Consider the following 27,419-nt stretch of genomic DNA (forward strand, 5'->3'; position numbering starts at 1 on the left):
GCCGGAAGCGGGCGGCGGCCGGGCGGAAGCGGCGCGGCCATGGAGCTGGGGGAGATGCTGTACAACAAGTCCGAGTACATCGAGACGGTGCGGGGGGGGGGGAGGCCCCGTTATCCCCTTCACCCCCGGTATCCCCGGTATCCCCGGTATCCCCCCCTCATCCCTCTGCCCTTGTCCCCGCAGGCGTCAGGCAACAAGGTGAGCCGGCAGTCGGTGCTGTGCGGCAGCCAGAACATCGTCCTCAACGGCAAGGTACGGGCGGGGCCGGGCGGGGCGCGGGGCGCGGGGGTGTCCGGGGCCGTGCAGGGGCGGCGGTTCCCGTCCCGTCCCTGCCCCCTCCCGTCCCTGCCCTGTCTCCTCCCCGCAGACCATAGTCATGAACGACTGCATCATCCGCGGCGACCTGGCCAACGTGCGCGTGGGGCGGCACTGCGTGGTGAAGAGCCGCAGCGTCATCCGGCCGCCCTTCAAGAAGTTCAGCAAAGGGTGAGCGCAGCGCCCGTCCTCTGCCAGAGCTGAAAGCCCCGTGCTCAGAGCGTTCCCATTGGGCTAAGGTCCAACCCCGTTTCCCTGGTAGCAATGTGATGCTGGTGTCCCTCTGCCCCTGACTCCTCAGTTTGCAGCTTTGCCTTGAGGGCTGGTGTTCCCCTCAGACTGTCACATGAAAAGACTGTGCAATATTTAAATAGCGAAGCAAAGAACGTGTTTCACTCGTTCTTCACTTGCTCATGATGTGTCCCTGTTGTTTATCCGGGCCATCTTTTAGAAATATCTGAGAAAAGGACCAGTCACTGTTCAGTCCCCCATAGCATCAAGTCTGCCTCTGGTTTTCCAGTTGGACGCAGGGGGCTGCAGTGCAATGCTGGGCCTGACAGTGTGTGCGTTGTGCCACCTGAATAAATGACTCTTCTGTCACAGGGTCGCTTTTTTCCCGCTCCACATCGGTGATCACGTGTTCATAGAAGAGGACTGTGTTGTCAACGCAGCCCAGATTGGCTCCTACGTCCACATAGGCAAGAACTGTGTCATTGTGAGTGCTCTTCCTCAGTCTTTCCTCGAGTCTCTTGAGTATTGTTCAGGCTCTGTAACGGCAGTGGAGAGGTGTACCAGCTGCCAGGAGCAAGCACGCTTACTGCATGCTGTGTCATCCTTCACAGAGAGCGGTGCTCTTGATTTTGCTGTTCTGGGGATGGCAGATGCAGCTGAGTACTGCTTGGAGAATCAGTCCCAGCAGGCTTGTCCCTGCCTTAGGCACTTACCGGATAGCCATTGTCCCCACTGCCCACAGGCCTGTCCAGGGAGGCAGCCGTTTCACTAAGTACAGGCAGAATTGGGTTCCTGTGCAAACAATGAAATAATCAAGGTCTCTGCTGAACTGCAGAAAGCCTTGCTATGTTTCTGCATGACTCGGGTTCTGGGTGCAAACTGACGTAAATTAGCGTGCAGTGGCAAGTATGTGTGTTAGTCGAGCAAAAGGACTCTTCCTTAGGAAAAAATGGGCTGATGCAGTCTGCCAAGTACTGTTGGGAAGAACATTCAGGGCAGAGATTTATTTGCGTGATCCTGTATGCAGGGTGTATTTCAAAGAGTTAAACTCCTTGAAGCTTAGGTAACTTATAAGGACTAAGCACAAGCATGTAGTGTTTTAAGTTCAAGTTCTGTCTAACTGGTGTTTTAGGGTCGTCGATGCGTTTTGAAAGACTGCTGCAAGATCTTAGACAACACAGTGCTGCCTCCCGAAACAGTAGTCCCGCCTTTCACAGTCTTCTCGGGCTGCCCAGGTATGCTCCCTCCAATTTTACTGGTACGTAAACGTGGATGAGATGGATATTTGTACAGTAAAACACGGTGGCCATGGCAACGACTCCTACTGGCATCGTGTACCTAGCAATAAGGGCGGAGGGCACTTGGTGAACTGCAAAGCCACAGTGTGACTTGTGCACCTCACCGCCGTGCTGTGTGTTCGGTGGGCGGTGTGTGCGCACTCAGAAGGAGCCTGCTGTACTGTTCGACACGAGGGAAGAGCCCTGAGCTGCTGCTGTAGTATTTGCCTACAGCCCAAAGTGGCTGCTTGGAACACCAAATGTATTTTATTTCTGTTGAATTTTTTTTTTTATTTCTATATTATTTCTGCCTTCCCGGTGGTCACGCTCTTGTTCTTCTTGCAGGACTCTTCTCCGGTGAACTCCCGGAATGTACCCAGGAGCTCATGATTGACGTGACAAAGAGCTATTACCAGAAGTTCTTGCCGCTCACCCAGGTCTAGTAGCCCATTTACCGCGTTGCACAGCAGTAACGGCGCGTAGGAGTGTTTGGGGGCAGGGAGAGGAATTTGTTCCAGGAGTCCAGGGCATGGCCCTCTGCTGTTCCCGACCCCTCCTGTGAGTGTTCCTCACCACTAAAAGTCTGGCCAAGCGGTGCCCTGGGGAGCTGCTGTGTCCTGTTGTGTAACCTCTGTACGCTCATTTGAATGTAATTCATTCCGTGTTGTCTGAATTGTGTCATTAAATGTTCTGGAGTTAGGAAAGCTGCTTCTGTGCCCTTCAGGGCAGCATCTCCACGTTTCAGCTGCAGAACAAGGCAGAGTTGACAGAACATACTCTGCAGCCAAAGCTTGTCTTTCATGTCTGTTCTGTTCCTGACCCAGAGCCGAGTGGGTTTGCCTCTGCTAGAAGCAGCCTCCGTCCTAGAGCAGCAGTGCTGTGTGGCTGGTGGACCTGTTGTAGGCAGTTATTTCTCACGGTTCAGCAGAGGCAGTGCTTTCCTTCACAAAAACATTTGCTGATGTGCAGGCCTGTGTTTTGAGGTGGATCGTGTCTTCCTTTTCTCCCTGTGGACTGAGATTCTCTCCTGTGGGGCGCACAATATCTTTCACCATCCTGCGATTAGCTTTAGAACTTCGGGCTGACATTGAAACTATCTCTGTATCTCTGTACGCCTTGCCTGTGGCCTGGTATTGGCTGTGGCAGAGCTAACTTTGTCCATAGTAGTTCGTTTGGTGCCGTGTTTTGTGTTCGTGATAACAAACAGTGTTGATAACACGCTGGTGCTCTAGCTGTTGCTGAGCAGTGCTTGTGCTCATTCAAGGCCTTCTCTTTCCCATGCTGCGCTGCCATCGAGTAGGCTGGGAGGGGACACAGCCAGGACAGCTGACCCAGCCTGGCCAAAGGGATGCCCCATACCATGACAGCAGGCCCAGCAATAAAAGCTGGGGGCAAGAAAGAGGGTGAGGGGGACGTTTGGAGTTACGGCATCTGTCTTCCCAGGTCACTGCTAGACGTTCCTTTCTTTGAAGCAGCTCAATACCTGCCTGCCGATGGCAGGGGTGAATGAATTCCTTATCTTGCTTTGCTTGTGTGTGCAGCTCCTGGTTTATCTCAAGCGCTGAGTTTTCTCACTTGTCCCTTTCTGATTCTCCCTCTCGTCCCACTGAGGGGGAGTGAGGGAGCTGCTGTGTGGTGCTTGGCTGCCTGCTGGGGTTAAACCACACCAGCCTGACAGGACGCTTCCTAGCTCTTAAAGCAGACACGGGTGCAGTGCTCTTGCCCATCGTGCAGGGTTAGGATTCTCTTTGCTGATGCACGTTCTTTCTCCTGAACATTGCAGACCTTAGAGAGCCAAAAGGCTTTGGAAAGAGAAGTACCGTGCCACTCTCAGAACTCAGTGCAGCAGAAAGTGGGGAGTTAAAAGCAGACACTGGAGGTGGGTGAGAGAATGCTGCAGTTGTCCCCACTTGTTACCCAGTGTATGTATTTGCAGAAAGCTCTTTGGTGCTTCTCTGCATTATAAAACTGAAGATAGAAATTCAGACATCTTGGAAAGAGTGAACATTTCATTTTGGACAAGTGATACAGCAGGATTAGTTCTTCCTGGGAACGGCTGTATGCACGTTGGAGACAGCTGAGGCTTCTGGGTACCTGCCTCAGTACCAGACAACTGGCCAAAAGTGAATTTGCCCGCTCTGTCCGTGTTAAATCTTAACATCAGCCCTCTGTAACTTCTAAAACTGGGGCTCCTGCATGTTGTAGCATAGCAGCAGGAGGCCAGAATGCATTTTGATTATGTAGTCAGCATACAGCAGCCCTGGAGCCTTCAGCTGCTGTATATAGTGCAAAGTACTGATAGACCTTAAATAGAAGCAGCTGTACAAGTACTAAAGTGTGTAGTAACTGCTGTTAATCTAATGTAAAACCACTGTCTGCTTTGTTTGTATTTTTACTGTACATAAATTAAAGCCTCTTAAGTTGTTCAAGTAACTCAAGGTTGTGACTTTTCAAACCAAACTTGAGACCAGTGAGGCTCCTGTTGTGCCCGTGCACATGAGCCAATCTCTTGGCCTGACTCCGACAGGCAGTGTCAGTGCATCCAAGAAGTGAAGCGCGGCGTGAAACAGCTTCTGCTGCTGTGTCTAAGCTGATGCCTTAAACCAGCAAATCATTCCAGCATTGCTGGTTCATAATGTCCCTGCTACAGAACGACTTTGCTTCATGTCTTGATGCTGAAGTGAGAGTGCCAAAGCCACCCCAGTGCCTGTGCGATCCTCTCTCCGGCACTGGAACTGCAGACACACCTACTGGGACAGCAGCAGCTCCAGTGCCGTTGCTTCAGGCTTTGGAAATGGCCTCTTTGAATCTGGCCATTCCAGAAGGTGTGACCCCTGCAAGAAAAGCAGGAGCTGGAGCTAGCTTGTGGCAGGAGGCACAGCTGGGACAGGAAGACAAAGGGTTTTTTTTGAAGCTGCAAGAACTGGGCTGAAATCTCGATGCAATAGATGAGTTAGGTCATCTGTCTGGTTTCAAGAGAGGTAAAATGTTTGCTAGCAGCCCAGCTCCAGCAGGTCAGTTGTATCACCTAGTCCCATCCTGGCTAGAACCACCTGTTCCATGAGGGCTGTGCTCCTCGAGCCTCCCCTGGAGCGGGAGTGCAGACAAGTGCAGGAGGCAGCTGTGCTCTTCCTCTGATCTTCTAGGCCGGGGTTATGTCCATGTGAAAGGCCCAGGCTTGCCACTTTTTCTGGGTGGAAAAACGATCAAGTTGCAATTGTTCTTGTACTACGTTTGTGCTATAGGCAGCTTTCTCATTGACTTCAACAAATATTCAGTTCCTCCTGTCCAGAATCTTACTGGCCCTTGCAAAAGCCCTGTGTTGTGAGGGGCTACGGGAGGCCCACTCGGTCACAAGACCTGACAGGTTTTGGCATTCCCACAAGATTTCCTGCAGGCCGGACATGCAGGTGTTTGTGCTGCCACTTGTCAGTGCTCCTTTGCCCCGTTAGGTTGCTGTCAGCTGTCCCTTGAAGCGTGGGACACAGCCATGGAGCTGGTGAGGGAGGGCCTGTGTGTGTGCTGTGTTCCCATGTGTCGCTGCGGGGTTCCAACACCACAGCCCTCTTCACCGGGATTGCTGGATTAAAGACCACGAGGGGCAGTGCGAAGCCGGGCTGCGGGGCTGGGAGGGGGCAGGAGGAGGTGGCTGCCAAGTTAAGGGGTGCGAGTCTGAGTGGAGTTGGGATTGCTGGTGGACGAGGCTCAGGATGATGCATTTCCACTCGAGCAGCACGGCTGCAGGGCACTGAGGGGCACGTAAGTACACAGCACTACGCATTTCTCAGCCTCCACTGCCGCCCAGCAGGCTGAGCAGCCCTCCTGCCTTAATTAAAACCTGTTTTGTTGTCTCTGTCAAGGTGGCCTCTGCCAGGGTATAACATGTCGCCACTGAAGATCCCAAATGCTCAGCGTTAACATTCCTTACGTTTGGCTACTTTTTCCTGTCCTCCGAAACGTCACCGACCTGGGCTCACCTCTGTGCCGCTGCCAGCTCTCTGCAAAGATGGAGCGCGAGGAGGCGGCGTGCTGCTGCGGCCCCCGGCAAATTGCTGCCTGATGTCAACGTGCCGTGCAATAAAGATGACTTCTCACAGCGGGCTTTGCTGCATAGCTGAAGCATAGCTGTAGGTGGGGGGGGAAGCACACTCGGGGAGGGAAATTCCTCCTTTCAGGAATCTTTGAGAAGTGGTCGCCTCAAACACTACGTCCCTTGCTTCCCCGACCCCATGTGCTTTATTCCAGTGTGCTCTGACCAAGGCTGATGGGCCGTGCTGGTCACTCACACAGGGCATTCAGAGTCCTCAGGAGCGTACAGCTGGGGCTTCACGGTGCTCCTCTCTGCCACTTGGTGCCCACTGCCAGCTGCTGGGTGCTGGCACCCCCTGGGTGCGATCCCCCCGGGTGTGATCCCTCGTGGCCGCTCTCCTCAGGTAGCGCTCGGCCTGGGGGCTGGCAGGGGGGCAGCGCGAAGCCCTGGGCGAGGCCCCATGGGGCTGCACTCAGCTGGCAGCATGAGGGGGAGGCAGAAGATAACGCCAGGAACAGGGGGGGGGGGTTCCTACAGAATAAGAATTGTCTAAACTGTCAAAACTTGCCCCAAACTGTTGAGATTTGGGGGTGAAGGTGGAGACGCGCTCCGTAAGCCAGCCGTGTCCCTGCTGGGGAGCGCTGCCGGAGGCGCTGGGCTGGGGCCGCCCGGCTGCGGGGGGGCTGCCCGGGGGGATTGTCTGCCACGGGGAGTTTTATTTCTTTTATTTCTCCCACAGGGACTTTTATTTCCCTGTTGGGTGCTCGGGCTGACTGTACCGGGGCAACGCGGCCAGGAGCTGCGCACAAACCCGGGGACGGGGGCAGGAGCCCCCCCTATGGCGGCGGCGGCTGCTGGGCCCCTGGGGGGGCTCCCCATGGTGGGGGGGGGGATGCTGTGGGCCCCCCCCCCCGGCCGTGCCCCTTTAAGGCGGGCGGGGCGCTCCCATGGTGCCCCGCGGCGGCGGCGTGGATTTTAAATCCTCGCGGCCAATGGGCAGCGCCCGCGGCCCGTAACGGCCGGGTTTGAATCCGCCGCGCGCCGCCCCCGGCACCGCTCCCACAGCGCCCGGCCCGCACCGGCCCCGCCAGCACCGGCCCCGCTCCGCTCCCACCCGTCCCGCTCCGCTCCGCTCCCCCCGGCCCCGCTCCTCCCGCCCCGTCCCGGTCCCGGTCCCGGTCCCGTCCCGGCTGCAGCCCCGAGGCCCCGCCATGAGCGCTGCGGGATCGCGGCCGTCCCGGGCGGCGGTGCCGGCGGAGGCGGCTCGCGGAGGCTCCGCGGCGGCGGCGGCGGGCGGCAAGGAGGTGCCGAAGGTGCTGCTGGACCCACGGACGCGGCGCAGTTACCTGCGGGGCCGCTTCCTGGGCAAGGGCGGCTTCGCGCGCTGCTACGAGCTGGCCGAGGCCGAGAGCCGCGAGGTGTTCGCGGGCAAGGTGGTGCCCAAGGCGCTGCTGGTGAAGCCGCACCAGAAGGAGAAGATGTCCATGGAGATCGCCATCCACCGCAGCCTGGCGCACCGCCACGTCGTCGGCTTCCAGAGCTTCTTCGAGGACGCCGACTTCGTCTACGTGGTGCTGGAGCTCTGCCGCCGCAGGGTGAGGACCGGGGGGGATGCACGGGGCTGGGTACGGGGCTGGGGAGGCTGGGGGGGGACCTACCGGGCGCTGACCGTGTCCCGCAGTCGCTGCTGGAGCTGCACAAGCGGCGGAAGGCGCTGAGCGAGCCCGAGGTGCGCTACTACCTGCGCCAGACCATCCTGGGCTGCCAGTACCTGCACAGCCACCGCGTCATCCACCGAGACCTCAAGCTGGGCAACCTCTTCCTCAGCGACGACATGGAGGTGAAGATCGGTAGGTGCCACCACGCCCTGCTGCACCCCGGCCACCGTCCTGCAGCTAGAGCCAGCCAGCCGGGCGCTCCCTGCTCACGCTCCCACCTCCCTCTCCCTCTCTCCCCAAGGCGACTTTGGCCTGGCCACCAAGGTGGAGTACGATGGCGAGCGCAAGAAGACCCTGTGTGGGACTCCCAACTACATCGCCCCAGAGGTGCTGGGCAAGAAGGGGCACAGCTTTGAGGTAGACATCTGGTCCATCGGCTGCATCATGTGAGTAAACGTCTCTTGGCTGGGCGTGGGGCTGGGCAGTCCCTGTGGTCTAGGTCTTGTTGGCCCCTGTGAGGTCTTGGTGTGCGCTGGAGCTTTGGATTTGTTGCCAGAGTACATGTTGCAGGGCTGAGTGCTGCTGCCAGCCTGCACCTGACCTCCCAGGCGCTCTGCACACACAGTGCGTGTCTGTAGACTCACGTGCTCTGCAGCAGGGCTGTCTGGAGGCCTTTTCCCAGCAGTCCTCACTTCTAACCAGGGCTTTCTCCAGATCCCAGCTTTCCTTTTCATGGCAGGCAGGAACCAGGGGCAGGACGTGTAACTGCCAGCTCTGTTGTGCTTACAGTGCTGTGTGTTCCCTCTGCCCAGCAAACTGCAGGATGTACTCATGGTGGGATTCCTGCTGAGCACAAGTCTTGTCTCTTTGCTGACTTATGTAAAACTGATGCACATCTTTGTCTGCAAACACACAGGTACACTCTGCTGGTGGGAAAACCACCTTTTGAAACCTCCTGTCTGAAAGAAACATACCTCCGAATTAAGAAGAACGAGTATACTATTCCCAAGGTATGATGCTTCCCACGGGTGAATCTGTTCACCTCGCAGCCATTCTTGCATCCTGTTTCTGGCACTTCAGTGGGCTCTTGTCTGATGGCAAAGCAGCTCTTATTGCAGCGTGCTAGGAGGGGATTGTCTCAGGTGGTGGTAGAATGAATCTGTAGGGCCAGCTTCTTCCTGAGGGGCCAGCAGCACCTTCTTGATTCAGAAGAAAATCTGAGCTGGGTGCTCGGCATGTGGGGTTAGATGGATTTGGTCAAGTCCAGCTACAGATGAGGCCTGGGTCAAGTCCCCTCTCATCCTGCTGCTCTCAGCTTGGTTTTGCTAAAGACCAAGTTGAATTTTAATGACTAAGCTGAGTTTTAGCTTTGAATGCTAACAGAAAGCCACTCTCCATACTGGTGTCACTGTTTCCCCAGGCTTGTGTCCTGCTTGCCTGAGCAGCACGAGAGCTCTGCTCTGAGCAGAGCTTTGCCTGTGTTGTGCACCCAGCACCTTTGCTGCTAGTGTGTGCTTGTCCCCTGACCCTTATCTGTGAACTCCGGCTCTCTCCTCTTAGCACATCAACCCTGTAGCTGCTAACCTCATTCAGAAGATGCTAAGGTCAGACCCTGCCACGCGCCCGACTATCGACGAGTTGCTGAACGACGAGTTCTTCACCTCGGGGTACATCCCCAGCCGCTTGCCCACCAGCTGTCTCACCATCGCGCCGAGGTTTTCAATCGCTCCCAGCGCGCTTGAACTGAACGGGCGAAAGCCGCTGACTGCACTCAACAAAGGTAAGTGCAAGCGAGGACTATGGATGCAGCACTGGATGAGAGCCTGCCTGGCTTCCAGCAGCATCCAGACCCATCAGTGGGGAACGTGGTGCTGCCTCCTGCTGTTCTCCCAATTCTTATGAAAATTGGAGCATTTTGTGACTGAGAGTCCTTGCTCTTTACCCAGAACCAAAGCAGGGATGAAGTGCTTGCACTAGCTTCAGCTATGTGGTATATAAGGTGTTCCTTACAGCTAGGGTAGGATGTAAATCTGGTGCTTTTAGAAACCTACTTTCTGGTCATGCCTCTGCAATCTTCTTTCTTGGCCCAGGACCAGACAGCCCTGCAGTAGAGAACTTGCCTGAAAAGGAAGATGTAGCTGGGCTGCGGGAGCTAGGAGACACCATTGCCTGTCATTTAGCTGACATGTTACAGCAGCTGACTGCAGTCAACTCAGCCAAACCCTCCGAGAGAGTGGCAGTGAGACAAGGTGAGTCTGGCTGGGGACAATCCCACAGGCACTGGCCTTCTTGGACAACTTCTCTGTCATTCTGATGCTGTTGTCTGAAGTGAGGGTGCCAACTGACCTCAACTTCTACCTGGAAGGCTGAGAGGCAATGTAGAAGCTACTCACCTTCCTCTTGGCCTTGCTTGCTTGTTGTGGTGCACAGGATGGCTTGAAATGTCTTCTAACAAACTCCTTTTCTCTTTGCAGAAGAAGCTGAAGACCCAGCCTGCATTCCCATCTTCTGGGTTAGCAAATGGGTGGACTACTCAGATAAATATGGTCTAGGTAAATAATATGGTGGCAATACTTCAGCCTCTTGTGATTTCTGAAGCAGCTGGAGGATGCTCTGATTTGGGCATGGTATAGGTCTGTTTCTTTAATCAACTTACATGGGGTTGGGTTCAAGACCACTGCCAGGAACATTACCAAACACTCAGTGAAACCAGAGTAGCTGTCACTGAATGTCCTTCCTGGCCACTTAAAGAGTGGCAAACAGCTGTGTTGCATGATCCCATGCATCCAGGGTAGCTCGACTCTCTCTGCAGAGAGCACGTGTACTCAGGGTGGGAGCTGAAGTTGCTTCTGCAGCAGATGGTGCAACAAGGGAGGATGACAAGTCCAGAGGAGGAAAAGTGCCTCCTAGCCCTTGGTGAAGAGGAGGATCTTTAGGCTCAGTGGGGTAGCTGTCGGGGAAGCCCCGGATAACACAATCCTCTGCCTCTGTATTTCATATAACCGGAGGTCCCATGCATGTGATGGTCTAACAGGCTCTCTTTTGAACTAGGTTATCAGCTGTGTGACAACAGCGTTGGGGTTCTCTTCAATGACTCCACTCGTCTCATCATGTACAACGATGGGGACAGCTTGCAGTACATTGAGCAAAACAGCACCGAGTCCTATTTCACTGTGAGATCCTATCCCTCTGCCTTGAACAAGAAGGTCAGTCCTGGGGACAGGAGCCCTTGCTGGTGGGTGGCTGCTCCTGATGAGACTTCTGCCAGCCATACTGGGCTTTGCTGCGGGGCGGGCTCTACAGAGAAACATTTGTGACTTGGGGGTGCTTGTGTTCTGCAGGCTTCCTCTTAGCTGGTAAAATGTGGCCTGAAAGAAAAACACTGGCTGCCTGCACTGTGTATTTCTAGTTGCTAACTGAGGCTCATTTATGAGCAGCTTCACAGAAATGAGCACTCACAAGACTTAAATGGACCGAGGTGTTCAGCAAAATGAGTCTCAAGTATCACCAGAGTTAACTTTGTCTCAAAATTTGCATAAACTTGTGCAGTGACCACTCAAACTCTGAAAGACATAAGGAGTCTCTGGGTCTGTGATAGCAGTCCTTTGCCCTCCACAGATAGCAAGGGTCATCCTCAGCCTGTCTTTCATAGCCTCTTCTATCTGCAGATAACACTATTGAAATACTTCCGGAACTACATGAGCGAGCACTTGCTGAAGGCAGGTGCTAACATCACACCTCGGGAAGGAGACGAGCTTGCACGTTTACCCTACCTCTGCACGTGGTTCCGGACCCGTAGTGCCATCGTCCTGCACCTCAGCAATGGCACCGTGCAGATCAACTTCTTCCAGGTGAGGATGTTGCTTTGACTCTGCCAGGCCTGTAGCTCTAGCTGATCAAACAGCCCTGCTGCACGGCAAGACAGTGATCCCAGCAGGGGGCTATAACCTGAGATGAAGCCTTGCCCAGTGAACGTAGCACTGGAAAGCTCCCTGCTCTGCTTGCTGGTATCTAAACCACCCAGTGGCTCGTAGCTTGCCAGGTGGCAGTTCCCTCTAGTAGAAGTTTCATCAGGGAGCAGTGTGCTCAGTACTGACCCTGTGTTCTCTCCCTACAGGACCACACCAAAGTCATCTTGTGCCCTCTCATGGCTGCTGTCACATACATAGATGAGAAACGGGACTTCCGCACGTACAAGCTGAGCCTCATTGAGGAGCACGGATGCTGCAAGGAGCTGGCCAGCCGACTACGCTACGCTCGCACCATGGTGGAGAAACTCCTTAGTTCAAAGTCTGGCTCAGCCCGTGTGAAAGCCTCTGCTTAGGTCTTGGTCTTGATGGAATTGACATCTGTGCCAAACGGGCCTGGCTGTGGACAGGGAAGTCTGTTAGCATCCCTGCTTGTACTGTAAGCTGCCATCACCTGGCTGGGCTCCTGCTCCTGGGTATGGCCTAGCTGCCCTCAGGGGAGCCCCGATGCTGTGAGGAATGGTCCTGTGTTCACTGTGAGCGGTGCACAGAGGGGCTTCTTGCTCCTCCCTCCCCATACAAAGTCTATTTTTTTTAATTGCATATATAGTCTTTTTTTCATAATTTCCAAAAGCTTGACTCAGAACAACCCTCTTGTTGGAGGTTCTTGGGCCTTCTGATGAGACGAAGTGCGGGGTTCTCCCCAGAACTATCATGTAAGTTTATGTGTACATGTCTGCCTGATGCTCCAGGCTCGTTCCATTTTGTAGCAGCGTAACTAAGATATTTAACATGCCCCAGTTGGGACTGAGCAGTCAGCCTTTTAATACTGAACTTGGTCTACATGAAAACTAAACTTTTGTATATTGCATAACTTGATTAAAGATTGTTTGCTGTAGTGTCTGGCTCATCTTGACTCCCTTTAGCTCCTTGTAAGAGAAGTAGCAGCATGTTACCTCCAGCTTCCCCCCCACATCCCCTGACCAAGACCTGTCACCTTCAGGAGTTTGTCCTGCGTGATTCCTAACAGCCTCAGCCTGGGCTGAGCCCTGGCCTTTCCCTTTGGCTACACCAAAAAAAAACAAGGAACAGACTGTGGGGTTATCACAGGAGCTGTGCTCTAATCAGTTCCTGTAAGCCAGCAGTTAGAAAAGGGGAAGGTGGTGAAAACCTTTTCTATTTGATCAGCTCTATTTACAACATGAAATAGAGCCGCAAGTGTGGCTGCAAAGTTAACAAAATCGATTGCCCCAGGAAGCCAGTGCTGAGTGTTAGCACAAATGTACCAGTTTGTTTCTAAGCAGAAAAAGCTTTTTATTTTTTATAACATTTTATACAAAATGTTCTATGCTGTACACTGTTCTGAAAATAATAGATCTGTGGATCATCCCCCAGGTAACCAACCCCCACACCCCAGCAGAGAGGAATTTAGGCTGCATCAAAGGTAGTGCTGTCCAGAGAGGAAGGCCTGGCCAGGGGCTCCTGGGCTGGGTTCCCCTTGGCATTGTCAGCTAGGGGAGCTCCAGGCAGTGAGGTCAGCAGCTGCTGTGTGTGCATGGAGGCAGAGCTGTGGCCACATCAGCTCCCAGGCTGCCCGCAGGCCCTATAGGTGCTTCACCCTTGGCAAGACTTGCAAGAGACAGGGGCTTGACCTCAGCCCCAGGAGGTGCCATAAACCAGAATGTCCTTGGGGAACGCGCCCTGGGCAGCACGCACCTGTGCTGCTGCTGTCACTCCAGGCCTGGAAAAGCCGGGGGGCTGCAGGCACTGGACCGAGTTCAGAGGATCAGCAGGGGAGGTTTCCCTCTTGCTTGCCTTCCTTTATGTCCTGAGAAAACTGCCCGCAGACAGCAGCATGGCTCTTCTGCGGTACAAACAGCTCCTGCTCTGAGTACTAACGGGTATCTGGCCTAAAAACAGGCTGCTGCTCACCAGGAGGGAGAAAAACTTTTTCCTCAGCCAAGCTGAGATAAAAACACTTCATTATCAGGATTGTGCTGGAGGCCTCAAGCCTCCCCCCAGGGCTGGCCGTGCTGTGTCCTCTGCAGGCCTGATGCAAAGAGCACGGCCAGAGCCCTGGGAGCGATGCTAGATGCTGATCTGCTCGCCCTCAGCTGGGACGAAGGCCCTCATCCAGCATCGGGACTGCTGTGTCGGTCCTCCTGGTCAGCCCTGTGCGTTAACGCGCTCAGACAGCTCCTCCACAGGCACTCAGCCCAGGAGGGACCACGGGAACGACGCGTGCTGAGCCTCTGAGGAGCTGGCTGCGGGTCCCCGCAGCAGTCAGACTGTCAAGGTTCCTTGGGCTACTCCCAAGAAAATTCTTTCAACGTCTTTTTTTTTTTTTTTTTTTTTTTTTTTTTTTTTTTTTTCCCTGACTTCTCAAAGTACTGCCTGTGCAGTAGAGCTACTCTGTTCTCTGACAGCAGGGTCTTCAGGCTCCTGAGCCTGACCATTGCCCTTGGGGCTCAGCAGACCAAGGAGACCCAGCCCCAGGCCAGCCCCTGCTGCCCGCACCCCTGGGGGCAACGGGTCCCTGGTCCCAGACCCAGTCCCAGACCCCCCCCCAGCCGAGGCAGCCGTGCATAGGGCAGACGGGTGCTGGGGAGCCCATGGCCGGTGGCTGGGCTGCTGGACGAGGGGCACAAGGCGCCTCTGGCCTTCTCAGACATGGCCCCCAGAGTCCCTGTGCCCAGTGGTAGCCGAGCTCCCCAACAGCCAAGGGCCACACAGGGACCCCAGCAGGGACTCCCCACAGGAGCCCCCTTCCCCCTGAGCCAGGGCAGGACAGGGCACGGGGGCTGCAGCACAGCCGCTGCGGCTAAATCCCATCAAAGTCACCCCAAAAGGGGCAGTGCCCCAACAAGCGCTGCTTCAGCTGCAGAGAGGGGAGACGGGCGCTGGTGCCCCACCTGCCGGGAGCCCGGCACCCCGAGGAGCCGCAGCCCCCCGCTGCCGAGCCCCGGCACGGAGCCCGCTCACCTCCCCGCGCCGCCCGGCTCCGGGACGTAGTAGGGGCGGAAGAGCCGCTCGTGGGCACAGAGCCGCATGGAGCTGTGCGTGTGCAGCAACAGCCGCGGGAAGCGGGAGGTGAAGTACTGCACGAAGCCTTCGGGGACGGCGCCCAGCGCCTCCTGCACGTCGGCGGGCAGCTCGTGGTAGTGATGCTTCTGTGGGACAGAGGGCTTGGTGAGGGGCGGCCGGCTCGGCACGCAGCCCAGCTGTGGGGCAGGTACCTTGCCTCATACCTTGTTCCTCATGGCCCGCAGGAGGTCGCGCACCGAGCCGCCCTTGTAGGTGCGGAACTTCCTCAGGTCTGGGGAGAAAGCAGAGCAGAGGGGTGAGTGCCCCTAGGAAGCCAGAGCCCTGCAGGAGCCCCTGCCCTGGGCAGGCATCACTGCCCTGCTCTGCCCTTCCAAGGGCTGCCTCTTCATCCCCCTGGATTTTGGCTCCCGGACACCTGGAGGTGCCTCATGGCCAAATGGCACCAGGCACAGAACGCTCCATGCCCTGCGTGCTTCTGCATGGAGCAGGACGGCACCGCGGGAGCCCAGAGCCTGTGCTCCTACCTGTCTGCAGCGGGAGGGAGATGTGCATCCTCCAGTTCGTCCTCACCACCGAGCGGCCCCCCGCCTCCAGCGCCATCACGATGGGTCCCTCGGCTGGCTCCTTCTCGATGCGGTCACTGACGTCCTGCACCAGAGAGCAGGGACTGGCACTGGTCCCATGCCCGCCCCAGCCAGCACCAGAGCACAGAGCTGCAGGGACGGGGGGGCACACAGCGCATCCAGCATGGGAGGGGATTAGTGCTGACCCCAAACTGGGGGAACAGGGGAACAGCCCTTGCAAAAGTAGCTCAAAATGAGCATGGTGAATACATGTGGGTGTTTCCAGCCCTTTTTCAGACCACCTGCAGCCCACACGGTGCCAGCTGTGCTCAGAGCACACCTACGGGCACTGCCCAGCTGCACTCAGCACTCTCACCTGGAAGAACTGCAGCTGCTTCTCTGCACTCCAGAAGAAGGGGTGCATAAGGACCACGGGGGCCGAGGGACGCTTCTGGGGCTCGCCACTGATCATTGACACAATCAGCTCTCTCGCAACGACCTTGTCTTGAATGCAAAACGGGAGCAAGCACTAAGCGAGGCTGCAGGGAGGCCGGGGCACACCGCGCAGCCTGGCACGGGGCGGCTGCTGCCAGCACCGGCCTCCGGGCAGCCTCACCGTGCGCCTCCTCCTGCAGGCAGGGCAGCTGGTAAGTGCCCGCCAGGATGTTGGCCTGGCGCCGCAAGCTGTCCCCGAAGGGGTGCTGCCCTCCCGACACCACGTAGTAGAAGACGCAGCCGGCTGAGAAGATGTCCACGGCACACGTCTGCAAGACACAGAGGGGGAGATGGGACCCTCGCAGCAGAGGGCGAGGAGAGCTTTACACCCACGCCTTTCCATGTGAATGCCCAGTTGTTAGCTACAGCTTTAGCCAGGCAGCAACACAAAGACACCGCGGCGCTGTTGGGAAGTGCGAGGCGCAAGGGCTCCTGCCTGCCGAGCTCTCCAGAGCTGGGACGGTCTCTCCCTAGGCCAGCGATGCCCCCAGCACCTCGGGTCCTCATCAGGGAAGAGGTTTTCAGGGACACTGACACAAGCCAGGACTCCACAGCCAGATGAACACAGGAGAGCTGCTGCCGCCTTAAATGTCTGTGCAGGCTGATCCTAGCACGAGGGTACGTGAAGCGCGTTGCCAAAAGCAGCCCGTGCCCTGCCAGGCCCATCAGCAACCAGCTCCCAGCAGGAACAGGATCGATCCCCGGGGCCAAACAGACACACAGATGTCACCACCACCATGTGCCCCATGCTTCCAAGCACCAGAGCCAAGCGTCGGAGGGCCGCGATGGGGCTGTGGCCTCGCCAGGCCCTGGGCTCTGCCTCTCCACAGCGAAGGGGAGCACAGCAGGAGGCGGCTGCTGCCTTGGCGGTGCACACTGCTGCTGCGCTCGGGCTGGCTTTGGCTCTCAGAGCTCTGGTCTTAATTGTGCATCTCAGCGGCACACCACAAGGCTGCTGCAAGCAAGGACGCTGCAAAGAAAGGCTCAAGGAGCACGCTAAGCAGGACGGAGTTGTCCACAGCTCACTGACGGGGTTCTCCTTCGGGGCCTCCTGCAGCACCTCAGGTGCAATCCACCCTTCGGTGCCGGGGATGCCGGAGCGCAGGCTGAAGCTGTGCCGCCCCCCCTGGAGCTTCTTGCACAGGCCGAAGTCAGAGATGACGGCTCGGATCTGCCCGTGGCTATTTGGGACAGAGATGAGGATGTTACAGGGCTTCAGGTCGCGATGAACTGCAAGAGACAGACGGCAGCGTTACCTGCAGGCGTGGCCCCGTGCCGCAGGGCCGATGCTGGAGGTGCTGCTGGGATGAGCGGGGCTGCAGCACATTTCCTGCACACCCAGCCGCTCCCAACAGGACGCTGCCCTCTTACCGATGTTGAGGGAGTGCAGGTGTGCCAGGCCTGACATGGTCTGGTGCAGGACAGACACCGGGTCCAGGCTGCGCCGGTTGAAGCTGGGGCTCTCCACGTACTGGAAACGGGGAGACAGAAAGATGTGCACTGAGGGCTGAGGGCCCGGGCAAACAAGGCAAGGCTGGGCAGGAGAAGCTCCTCACTAGGCTGACAGAGGTGGAAGATGAGGGTTCAGATGTGTGAGCCCACTCAGAGGCCATCCCGTGCCCGAGGCCCATCTCCAGGCTGCCCAGCGGGCGGCTGCAGCACACTGCCCTCACTGCGCCCTCCGCCAGGGCTCCCAACCAGAGCTGCCGGCTGCACGTCCCCGGCCCCTGCAGGGCCTCGCTAGCGGGATGGGAGAAACTGGGAGCCCTCCCCTGGGGACCTGCTGTGTGGCGGGGACAGGGCAGGCAGACCTTGAGGTGCGAGGTGCGGGCTCACCTCCTGCAGCGTGGCAGAGCAGAGCTCGATGGCGATGTAGTGGAACTGCTTGTCCCGCTCGGTGCAGAAGTAGCGCACGACATGGGGGTGCTCGTCCGACTCGCGGAGCAGCTGCACCTCCCGGTCCACCAGGTGGAAACACTCGGGCAGGAGGCGCTTCACGGCCACGCTGCGGCCATCGAAGTGTCCCCTGTGTGCACACCTCCGGTGACGGCAGTGCCCACCACCAGGCACGGCAGAGCCCAGCGCTGCAGAGGCACGGCCCAGACGGGCTCTGGGCAATGCCAGGCTCGTCCCTCAGCCCCCTCAGCATGGGAGCAATGCCCGGAGCCACGAGCAGGCAGAAATCTCTGCAGCAAGCAGGGCACCAGGGGTTCAGGTGAACATTTTTGCAGGAAAACAACGTCCCTGGCTTTTTACTGTGGTTGGCCTGGGGGAAGGCACTGCAGGCAGAGCCATGGGAACTCTCTGGGTCGGTTTGATAAGGGCTGGCTGAGGGGGAGGCGGCAGCCCTCCCACAAACACCTCTGCACTGCCCGGATGCCAGGCGGGGCAGGCGCCTGCTGCAGAGCTGTGCTGGTGGCTGCCAGGCAGCAGTGGAGGCTGAGCAGCCATCCCGGGTGCCACTCACCTGAAGACAAACGTTCCTCCAGCTCCGTGGCCCAGCACATCCTTGGGGTTAAAAGAAACTTTCCCAACTACGATCACGTCTGGTTCCACATCTGCAAAGACAGGCAGCCTTCAACCTATAAGCGTCAGTCAGTCCTATATGAAGGGCATGCTGTTCATTAACCCCCTGGTTGTTTCCTGGGCCCTACAACTGCCAAACCTCTGCAGCCCATCCCTGTCCAACACCAGCGCTTGCATCTCCACCCCCTCAGCTGCAGCAATCTCCTCTGCAGGGCCCTTGCTCCTGCTTTGGGTGACGCCACCTGCCCAGCCTCTTCTCAGCCTCCACAAGCCTCCAAGGTGTGGATTTGTTTTTCTGAGAGGTTCCACATTGTGGAGGAGACGTGGGCATTCCCACAAGGAGCTGCTGGCCCGCAGGACAGAGCACCCCTCAGTCCCTTCCCATCCCCACCAGCACGCACCTCCAGCAGCTGCCGGCACAGCTGGCTCCAGGCCGCCCACCCCGTTGGCTGGGTCCTTCATGTGGGCAGAGGAGCCCGAGCTCTGCGAGTGCCGAGACGCGCGTCCCTGGCTCCCCTCTGGCTCCCCGGGCTCCCCAGGGACGCCCTCACCAGAGACCCGGGGCGGGAGCAGCATCTCCTGCTGCTGCTGCTGCAAGAGCTGAATTTGCTTCTCCAGCTGCTGCTGCTGCGCCTCGTGCTGCCTCTGCAGTTTCTGGGGCACAAAGAACAAACGGCCTCAGCTGCTGGGAGCCCCGCGGAGCCCAGGGCACCGGCACTGCTCCGGCACAAGCAGCTTCCAGCCCCGCAGCAGGCAGGCGGGCACGGGGGTGAGGAGCCCACGCACCGTGAGGAGCAGCAGCAGGATGCCCCCCCCCAGCAGGGCGCTGCCAAGGACACCCAGCACCACGTCCCAGCTGCCGGACTCGGGGTACACCTCCACCTGCTCCCTGCTGGCATCGGATGGAGGCTGCCCATCGCTGCTCCGCACGGCCGGCTCCTCCACGCTGCTCGGGGCCAGGAACTGCAACACAGGGGGGGTGCTGGGGCTGTACGGCCGGGACCTCTGGGCACTCGGGCTTCGGGCTCCCTCCCCTCCCAGCTGAGCCCCGAAGCTGGGTGGTGCACAGGACCCTCCTGCACCACCCTGGATGACCCTGACCCTCCTGTGGCCCCGCACAGCCCAGGACCCCCCCATGCAAAGCAGTGACCCAGCAGGGCCCCGCTGCTCACGTTGTCAAACACGGTCCTGGCTGGGGAGCTCCGGGGAATGATGGTTTCTGTCGTCTTCCTCAGGTTCTCCGGGAAGGCTCTAAGCATGGTGGTGTGGACCACAGGAGGCAGCTCGTGGTGCCCTGGGGCGAGAGGAAAGCAGAGGTGAGGTGGCCACCACCCGGCCTCCGGGCACAGCTTCAGCCCACTCATCCATGTGGCGCGGGCTCGCCAGGGAGCTGTGCTGTCCTGGGGAAGGGCAGCAGGAAAAGCCACGGCTACAGCCTGCCAGCCCCGTCCACAGACAGGACCTGGAGCAGCAGCAGCCAGCGGAGAAAGGCACAGGGCAAGATCCCCTGCCCCCTCAGGCAGCACGTGGCCTGCCCCTCTGGGCCGCCCTGACACCGGCTTCATTTCCAAACACTGCCACAGCCGGGCCTCTGCTGCCCCTCGCTGCAAGCGCGGCCACAGAGCGAGCACCACAGCCATGGGCAAGGCAAGCGTCAGGGCCCCTGCACAGCCTGGGGAGGGGAAGGGCTGTGACCCCAGGCAGAGCCATCACAGTCCCTGGAGATGAATCACAGCCCCTGGGGCCCGCCGCAGGTCCGCACCTATCAGCAGCCACTGGTTGCGCATGGAGGTGATGCTGCCCTGCGGGTACTTGACGTCGGTGCTGGGAGTGATCTCGCACTCTCCCGACTCCCTCATGGTCACGTCGTCCGTGGTGGGGCCGTCGATCCTGGCCAGCGTGATGCCCTGCGGCTGGAGGACGGGGTGGTGGGGCTGTGCCACGTGCCAGGGCTCCCCCGGCACAGGGAGCCCCCGGGGCAGCGAGGACACTCACCACCAGCGCCACGCTGTCGTGGACCAGCGAGGTCAAGGCGTAGAAGCTGGCCGCGTGCTTCCCCACGTAGAGCGCAGGCCTGCAACACAGGGAAAGCGTCAGCCCCCGAGCCTGAGCAGCGTGACACCACCAAGCGTCACAGCCAGTGCCCACCGGTGTCCCCAGTGCTGCCCTCGGGCTGTGACACCCATGGGTGCTCTGCCCCAGAATGAAGCCGCCCCTGCCCGGAGCCTCCCCCGCAGGGCCCCGCAGCTGCAGCCCCCACCCTGCAGCCCCCCGGCCACGTACAGCAGCTGGGTCTTGGTGGCCGTGAAGTCCTTCACGGTCTGGTAGCTCCCCCTGATGAGGTGGATGTCCTGCGAGTGGAAGGTGAGGTAGCGCAGCGTCTCCATGGCCAGGTTGAGGTGGGGGACGCGGCGGAGGCTGTCTTGGTGCCACAGGTAGATGCCGACCACGGGCGAGCCGTAGTTGTGTGCCCACAGGACCTCCCCGCTCTCCTTGTCCAGTGTCACCACCAGCCCGTCCCCGCTGGAGGCGAAGTGTGACATCTCTGGCCAGGGACAGACGGAGCGGGCGCTGCAGGCTGCCGGGCAGGAGCGCTCCGGGGAGACCCCACGCGTCCGGCAGCAACCCAGGGCGTGCTCCAAGGGGCACGGTGACTGTCCCTGGGCCAAGTAGGGCCAGCCATGCCAGAGGGGCGCGTGCCACTTGGCACAGAGCCGTGGCCTTTTCGCTGCCATGCAGGTGAGCCCCGGCACGGCAAGGCTGACCCAGCAGCCGCCTTCCCCAGTGACCAGCAGGGCCTGGAGCCGCAGGTGCCTGCCAGGGGCGAGCAGCGACTCACTGTAGGGGTAGGACTCCTCGCAGAGCGGCGCCGAGTAGTCGGAGTAGGTGGCATTCCAGCGCAGCTCCCGCGACTTGGTGTCGTACATGGTGATGACGTACTCTGCGGAGAGAGCAGGGCCACAGGGTCACAGCACGCCGCGGGAAGGGGCACCGGGGGGAACACAGCGGGGCCAGCCCAGCCCCGGCACGTCGGGGTTACCGAGCCTAACAGCGGGGCAGGCTGCTGGGCAGCCCCAGCCCCTCTGCTCCCTGCCTGTCCACGGGGACAGCAGAGGTCACGCAGCCCTCCCTGGGCAGCTCGGGTCCCCACGGGGCGGGCAGACAGCACAGCACAGGGAAACGACAAAGTAAGGCTGGCTTACGGGTACGGCCGATGTAGAGCAGGGGACTGGAGGGGCACAGCCCATCCGAGGCCTCCGTTGAGAGCGTGGTCTGCTTCTCCCCTGACTTGGGGTCCACAACAAACCAGGTGTCCTGCTTCTTCCCTGCGAACAAAAGCACATCGTGCTGTATGCCTCCAGGGCTCCGCGCTCCTCTCCTCCCCTGCAGCTGCTCCACCGGGCCTCCTCCCCCCCTCACCCCGGGTGGGCCCTGCGGCGGGGCTCTGGTACCTGTGTAGAGCACGCCGTCCGAGCTGCGGCACGGCGAGGACTGCACCAGCTCCGGGATGGTGAACGGGAGCTTCTGCAACACAGACACCGAGTGGCAGCGGTGCCAGCGCAACGTCCCCCTGAGCTCAGCCCCTGCCTCCTGAGGACGTGCTGCCGCCAGGCTGACACCGCCAAGGTGCCGAGGGCACGCAGGAGCCTCCGAACGCCCCGAGCCTGCCCTGCCCTGCCCAGCGGCTCTGCCCAGCCCCGTGAAAGCAGAGAGGGGCGGGTGGGATGCAGGCAGCCCCCAGCCGCACTACTGACCATCAGGCCCTCCTTGTTCTTCCCTCCCAGGATGTACAGGCTGCCGTCGTTGGGGTCGGGAAGAAACGCCGGTCTGAAGAGAGGAGAGTGAAACGTGAGCCGTGCCCCACTGCTGGGCACACGCCAGTGGCTAAATAGGGGACGCAGTGATGAAACCCCTTCCGCAGCGTGCTCCAGGGTGACTCATATCAGTGCTTAACCCTTCCCAGAAACCTCTCGCACCGGGTCTGGTGCGGGATGTACCGGTCTGGCTCCGCACAGCGCCTCGGGAGCGTGCCCTGCAGCTGCTGCCCTGCCCGCCTCAGGGGGACTCTGCGCTTCCCTCCGTTCCCCCTGCAGCTTCAGAAGGATTTAGGGACTTTCCTCAATTTCCCTCCTACGCTTTTGTGCACAGTGGCACAGAGAGCTCGTGGGCTGCTTGCTGCACGGCTACCCGCTGAGCAGCAGGGAGCAGCTGGCCCTCATCGCGTGAGGTGCTAGCAGAAGGGTGGGTTTGAGACAATGCTACGGCGCGGCCTAGAAGTTTAACTTCTCTCAGGTTCTGGGTTCTTGCTGTGAATCTGCTGGGTCACCAGGGCAGCCTTGCTAGTCAGCACCTCCGGCTGCCCCCTGCACAGGCTGTAAGGCCAACAACCTGCACTGTCCCTGCCCCGGCCCTGTGCGAGCCATACTCACTCTGCAACATAAACCGGCACCTGCAGAATGGGATCTGAAAAAGAGAGCGAGACGTGCACGTCAGCAGCCTATTTGCATTTCAGGCCCAGAATAGCCCCGGCCAGCAGCAGGAAATAGCCCCGCAGCAAATGCTCCCTCTGCCAGCAGCCGTGCCTGGGGCTGGAGCCGGACCCGCAGCATTCCCCCGGTGGAGGTGTGCCGCCAGCCCCCGCTCGCAGCCTGCGGGCACCCGTGCTGCGAGCAGCCCCCACCGGGCCCATCCTCACCGTCCTTCAGGGTCCACTTGATGTCACCTGTGCTCTTGCTCACTGCGTGGAGGTTCCCATCGAGCGTGGATATGAAGAGCAGCGTTTCGGGGACAGTCACAGCGCTGCTCTTGAGGCACTACAGACGGAAAGGGGCCCTCAGGGTGCTGCGGGGCTGGGGACAAGCCCAGGGCCGTGCCCCCAAACTGCTCCCGCTGCTCACCACTGCAGCACCCGGCTGCAGGGAAAGAGCCCAAAGGTCCCTCCTGGCCCCAAGTGAGGGGAGACTTGCCAGGAGAAGGATTTATTCCTTGCACTGCAATCCCATCATGATTTACAGCCAAGCTTTCAAGGCAGATTTGTACAAGAACCCAAGTACACCAGGTTCTCTCATTTATTTCTTGAGCAGGTATTTCCCAGCCTGTGCTCCTGGACAGAGGCTGTACAAAGAGGCGACAACAACACGGGGAAAGCCAGGCTTCTCCCCAGGAGGTTCACATTTTGTCCACAGACACCGTAACCCAGCTGGAAAAGTTTCAAGAAATTCCGCAAACCAAACAAATCTGAAAAGCACAGCTCGGGAGAGCTTTTGCGCCAGGTTTCTTAACACAGCAGGGTATTAAACCTGCTCGCTCCTTCAGCCCCGGCGACAGGGGACAGCGGGGGGACCACAGCTGCCAGCCGCTGTCCGGAGGTGCTGCGTTGTCCCGGCCGCTGGCAAGAAGCGCGGGCAGGGCCATCGGCTGAGCTCGCAGGCAGCTGTGCCACGTGCCGTGGGTGCTGCGGGTGCCGGGTGCTGCTGACACTGTCTGGGAGCCCCGGGGCAGGGCGGCTCTGTCCCCACTCTCCTGGGGCTGCGTGCGCGGGGGTGGGTGCGGAGAGGCTGCGCCCAGCCGCGGCTCCCGCTGCCTCCCTGAAGGTGACACCGGCAGCCCCACCGCCCGCTCCTTCCAGAGGCGAACTGGCCGGGTGACTTTTCATGCCAGAAGCACAAGGGACGCCAGCCCAGGCCTTGCGAGGCGCACGGTGACGAGAGCACAACTGCAAACCTGCGGAAAGGGGAGCTGCCACTCCCGCGCGCGGTGCCCACATGGCAAACGCCAGCTCACCCGCGGTGCTCGCACAGCAGCCTCGCCCCATCAGCAAACAGGAGAGCAGCAGGCAAACAGCACGGGGAGAGAAACGGCCGCTGGGAAGGCAGGGCCAGCACAGCGCCTGGGCTCCATATCGCCAGCAACTGAGGTTGGGGGGCCCAGGGCTCATCCTGCAGGCCCCCGATGGATTTGGGTTGCTCTGTACATGGCCATGGGGGAGCGGATGGAGCACGCCACTGCCTCGGCTGCTCCCGAGGGCCTGCAGCTGATGCGCACCCCAGGGCCCTGCACGTCTCCTCCCTGCCTCGTGCCTGCTGCTCATTGCATCCTTGAACACGGAGCAGGCACAGGGCTTGGCCCGAGGACCTGGACAGGCGAAGGAGCAAGAACCGGCACTGCTACACGTGAGCACGTGCCCATGGGGAGGAACTGGCGACAGCAGAGCAGCCACGGCACAGTGGGGCCGAGAGATGCACTCTCCTGGAGCCCCCGGCTGCTGCAATTCCTCCAGCAGCAGCACAGGCAGCCGATGGGCATCGCGCCGCCCGCCCTGCAGCTGCTGCCCCAAGCACACTTCACAGCCACTCCCCTGCCGTCACCCCGCTCCTGTTTCTTGCCTTTCTTCCTGCTTGGTCTGTAGGTGAGTTCAGAGCCAGCTCCCGCTCTGCCCAGAGGATGGGGGGCAGGAGGAGCAGCTGTTTCCTGCCACCCCTCTCCAGCACGGCGCAGGCTCGCCACGTCGGCTCGCCCTGGCCTCGAGGGATGGTGAGCGGTTGGCGAGGCCGAGACCCACCAACAGACATCCTCCAGCGAGGGGGCACCAGGCTGCAGCCCAATGCCTGGCACTGAGCTCGTGGCGTGGCCACCTGCACGGGGACCAGAACCGAGAGTGCCAGCCCCGGGGCAGAGCCCTGCAGCCGGCACAGCTGCAGCAGCCCCCGCTCTTTGCTTTGCAGTTTCACCCACCTCCGCGTTTTTTGGTGGCAGGGCACCCAACCAAGGGCCCGCTGCCCAGCCCCAGCCCTGCTGCCCACCGCAGGAGCTGCTGCCTTCTCCCTCCTCCTGGGGGGACCCAAACTCAGCCCCCAGCGCTGGCCACCAGCAGCAGTCCTGCCCAGGAGCGCAGCCGCTGGGGCCGTCCCCTGCCCTCGCTCCCGAGGAGCAGCCCCGGCGCGCTGCCGGCTCGCAGAGCCCCCGGCCACGGGCGCTGCCGGCAGGACGCAGCCCCGAGGGCAGGAGGGGACGGGCCGGGGGCTCCCGGGGAAGGGCCCCGCGGCGCCGAGCAGGGGACGGCGACCCCACGGTGGGCACCCGGGTTGGCCGAGCGGGTCTGCGGGAGGCAGCGGGCGCGCAGCGGGCAGGGGGAGGCACCGCAGCCCCGTCCCCGCCGCCCGGCTCCCCAGCAGCGGGCGAGAGCGGCGCGGCCCGGCCGTGCCCCCCCCCCCACACCCCCCGGCTGCCACCGGCACCCCCGGGGGGCGGCACAGGCCGGCGGAGCTCCGCGCACCCGCGGGGTCCCGGCTCCCCGCGGGTTCCCCGCAGGCTCCCCGCAGACCCCGGGCGCTGCCCCCCTCGGGGCCGTACCGGAGCCGTCCCGGGGCCGCCCCCCAGCCCCTACCTGTCGCGGCGCGGCGCGGAGCAGCAGCAGCAGCAGCAGCGCGGCGGGGCCGCCCATGGCCGGGGCACGGCGGAGGCGCGGGGCCGGCCCCAGCTCAGCGCCGCGCCCCGGAGCCAGCGCGGCCGGGCGGGACCAGGATGCGGCTTCCTCCCCGCCGCCCCCCCGGCACGGCTCGGCCCGGCACGGGAAAGCCCGGCCCCGGCGCTCCTTAAGGGGCTCGTCCGCAGGGCGGGAGGGAGGCGCTGCCCCCGGCCCCCCCCCGGGCATCGGTACCCGAGCCAGGAGCTGCCCGTGCTGCCAGCCGGGGGGGGCATCGCCTCCCGGGGGCTTTGTTGCGGCAGGAGCAGCACTGAACGGGGGCTGATCGGTATTAACGCAGCCTCTTGGTGTGAAGCGATGGAGGGCAGCAGCAAACGCAAATCTCCATCCCAGGAGAGAGGCACCAACAACAGCACTAACAACGAGCCCTGATTGCTGGGGGTTTCTGTGAACGTCTTTCTATCCAGAAACAAAGTGCGAACTCACTCGGGGTTGTTCACTCTGTAACAAGTAGGTTAGCACGTACAGAACACTGAAACACTCAAACACAGAAAGAATTAATTATCAAACTTTAATTCATAAGACTAATATTACAGAATAAAACAAATAGGATAACCAGTCAAGGTTACACTTAAAAAATCCAGCAGTGCAAATCTAAGACTAAATAGTTGTCATCTCCCCCTCCCCAGAAATAGGCAATAGATTATTTAAAAATACCATAAAACATGGCACTTACATATTTCATTTAAAATAAATCTGCAGTGGACAAAAACATCTAAGACCTTCTTTCTTTGAAAACAAACAGACAAAAAGAAATGAATTGCTCAGAACATGGATAAGACATAGTGAATTTCCATGAGCCACAGAAAGCAAATCCTTGGCTAGAAGGTAAAACGGCCATATGGTTCATACAACACTTGCCACAGCTCTCCTGGTCCCTTTCTTCCTTCTCCCCAGCGACTGGGACGTTAACTGGCAAAGCAAGATGCGAACAACCTAATTCTAACAGGTGGCAAAAGGTCAGAGTACAAAACTTAAAATGAAAACAGTTCCATTGGAAAATAAAGTTACAAAGGAAAAAAGAGTAAACAGAAGAAGGAAAATGTTGAAAACAAACCTTGCTCCACTGAGTTGGCACAGCAAGCGACCGGAGCCTGGGCTCTGCTGAGAGCGCGCCCGTGCCCTGCGGCTGCCCCACCGGCACCCGAAGGGGGCACAGAACAGACACTGCCAACACACAGCACCCGCACGGCGTCACTGCGAGTGGACTGCTGTTCTTTGGACCTTAATTACGAAGTGATGGGTACAAACAGCGTCAAGTACGAAATTTAACAGGCTGTGTGCGTGTTGCCAGCTACAATGTATTGCATGCTAACAGTTCCTCTAGCTCTTTTAATTCGGATCACCTCTTCTTTTTCATGATTATCCTTACTTTAGTTACACATTTCTCATCAAACCGTGTCACTGACGGACATTAACAATTTAATCTGAAGCTTGATATGAAAAACCTGCAAGTAATACAAGATTTCCACGCATGATGCAGTCTACGTTCAAACCCACCCAAGGTTTATTGATGCCCTTTTGTAGTCCTAACCGAATACTGACGCAGGAGCCGCTCACACAGAGCGCAGCAGCAGGCGGCAGAAGGAATACCAAAACCTCAACCAGGACAGGAACAGGAACCCCGCAGCAGGGCGCACGGAGAGGTGAACGGATGGCAGGAGGTGCAGCGTTTCAGCTCGCCGTGGGCAAAGGGCTCCGAGCAGCTCCGTTACTGGTTCTTTAACACCGGTGTCCTGGAGGGCAGGTTCTGCTCCTGCACGCTGCTGGCGAGGGCAGTGAGGACAGACTGCCCGGGCACCGGCTGCCACCTCGGCGTGGGGAC

The 27,419-nt window shown here is 59.5% G+C and overlaps 3 protein-coding genes across 6 annotated transcripts; 2 read left to right on the forward strand and 1 right to left on the reverse strand.

Moving 5' to 3' along the window:
- Positions 1 to 3: 3 nt before the first annotated feature.
- On the forward strand, positions 4 to 5,900 carry DCTN5 (dynactin subunit 5). 3 transcript variants are annotated; one of them, XM_084295893.1, is made up of 8 exons: positions 4 to 87; positions 184 to 252; positions 368 to 486; positions 919 to 1,030; positions 1,679 to 1,781; positions 2,169 to 2,260; positions 3,607 to 3,702; positions 5,684 to 5,900. In XM_084295893.1, the coding sequence occupies exons 1-7, from the start codon at positions 40 to 42 to the stop codon at positions 3,685 to 3,687; spliced, it is 624 nt and encodes a 207-aa protein (XP_084152019.1). In that variant the 5' UTR covers positions 4 to 39; the 3' UTR covers positions 3,688 to 3,702; positions 5,684 to 5,900. The 3 variants fall into 3 exon arrangements, with proteins under 3 accessions (XP_084152019.1, XP_084152020.1, XP_084152018.1); XM_084295894.1 differs by lacking the exon at positions 3,607 to 3,702; XM_084295892.1 differs by lacking the exon at positions 5,684 to 5,900 and having other exon boundaries at positions 3,607 to 4,252.
- A 1,164-nt stretch (positions 5,901 to 7,064) lies between these two features.
- Positions 7,065 to 11,835, forward strand: PLK1 (polo like kinase 1; the record flags this gene model as incomplete). The annotated part of the gene is made up of 10 exons (XM_084296191.1): positions 7,065 to 7,448; positions 7,535 to 7,703; positions 7,813 to 7,957; positions 8,428 to 8,521; positions 9,072 to 9,291; positions 9,602 to 9,760; positions 9,986 to 10,063; positions 10,563 to 10,717; positions 11,180 to 11,362; positions 11,629 to 11,835. 10 exons carry the CDS (start codon positions 7,065 to 7,067, stop codon positions 11,833 to 11,835), a joined length of 1,794 nt encoding a protein of 597 aa, XP_084152317.1.
- Positions 11,836 to 12,837: 1,002 nt separating this feature from the next.
- On the reverse strand, positions 12,838 to 25,613 carry ERN2 (endoplasmic reticulum to nucleus signaling 2). 2 transcript variants are annotated; one of them, XM_084295881.1, is made up of 22 exons: positions 25,496 to 25,613; positions 22,805 to 22,922; positions 22,539 to 22,572; positions 21,864 to 21,936; positions 21,561 to 21,633; positions 21,312 to 21,434; positions 20,948 to 21,049; positions 20,392 to 20,653; positions 20,104 to 20,182; positions 19,871 to 20,021; positions 19,281 to 19,402; positions 18,895 to 19,071; positions 18,510 to 18,762; positions 18,050 to 18,140; positions 17,419 to 17,608; positions 16,954 to 17,053; positions 16,613 to 16,812; positions 15,704 to 15,851; positions 15,464 to 15,591; positions 15,049 to 15,172; positions 14,728 to 14,795; positions 12,838 to 14,649 (listed from the first exon to the last, which is right to left on the reverse strand). In XM_084295881.1, the coding sequence occupies exons 1-22, from the start codon at positions 25,550 to 25,552 to the stop codon at positions 14,458 to 14,460; spliced, it is 2,865 nt and encodes a 954-aa protein (XP_084152007.1). In that variant the 5' UTR covers positions 25,553 to 25,613; the 3' UTR covers positions 12,838 to 14,457. The 2 variants fall into 2 exon arrangements, with proteins under 2 accessions (XP_084152007.1, XP_084152006.1); XM_084295880.1 differs by having other exon boundaries at positions 14,728 to 14,829.
- Between the last annotated feature and the right edge of the window lie 1,806 nt (positions 25,614 to 27,419).

The sequence above is a fragment of the Netta rufina genome (assembly GCF_964035555.1).
Source record: "Netta rufina genome assembly, chromosome: 15".
Lineage (NCBI taxonomy): Eukaryota > Metazoa > Chordata > Aves > Anseriformes > Anatidae > Netta > Netta rufina.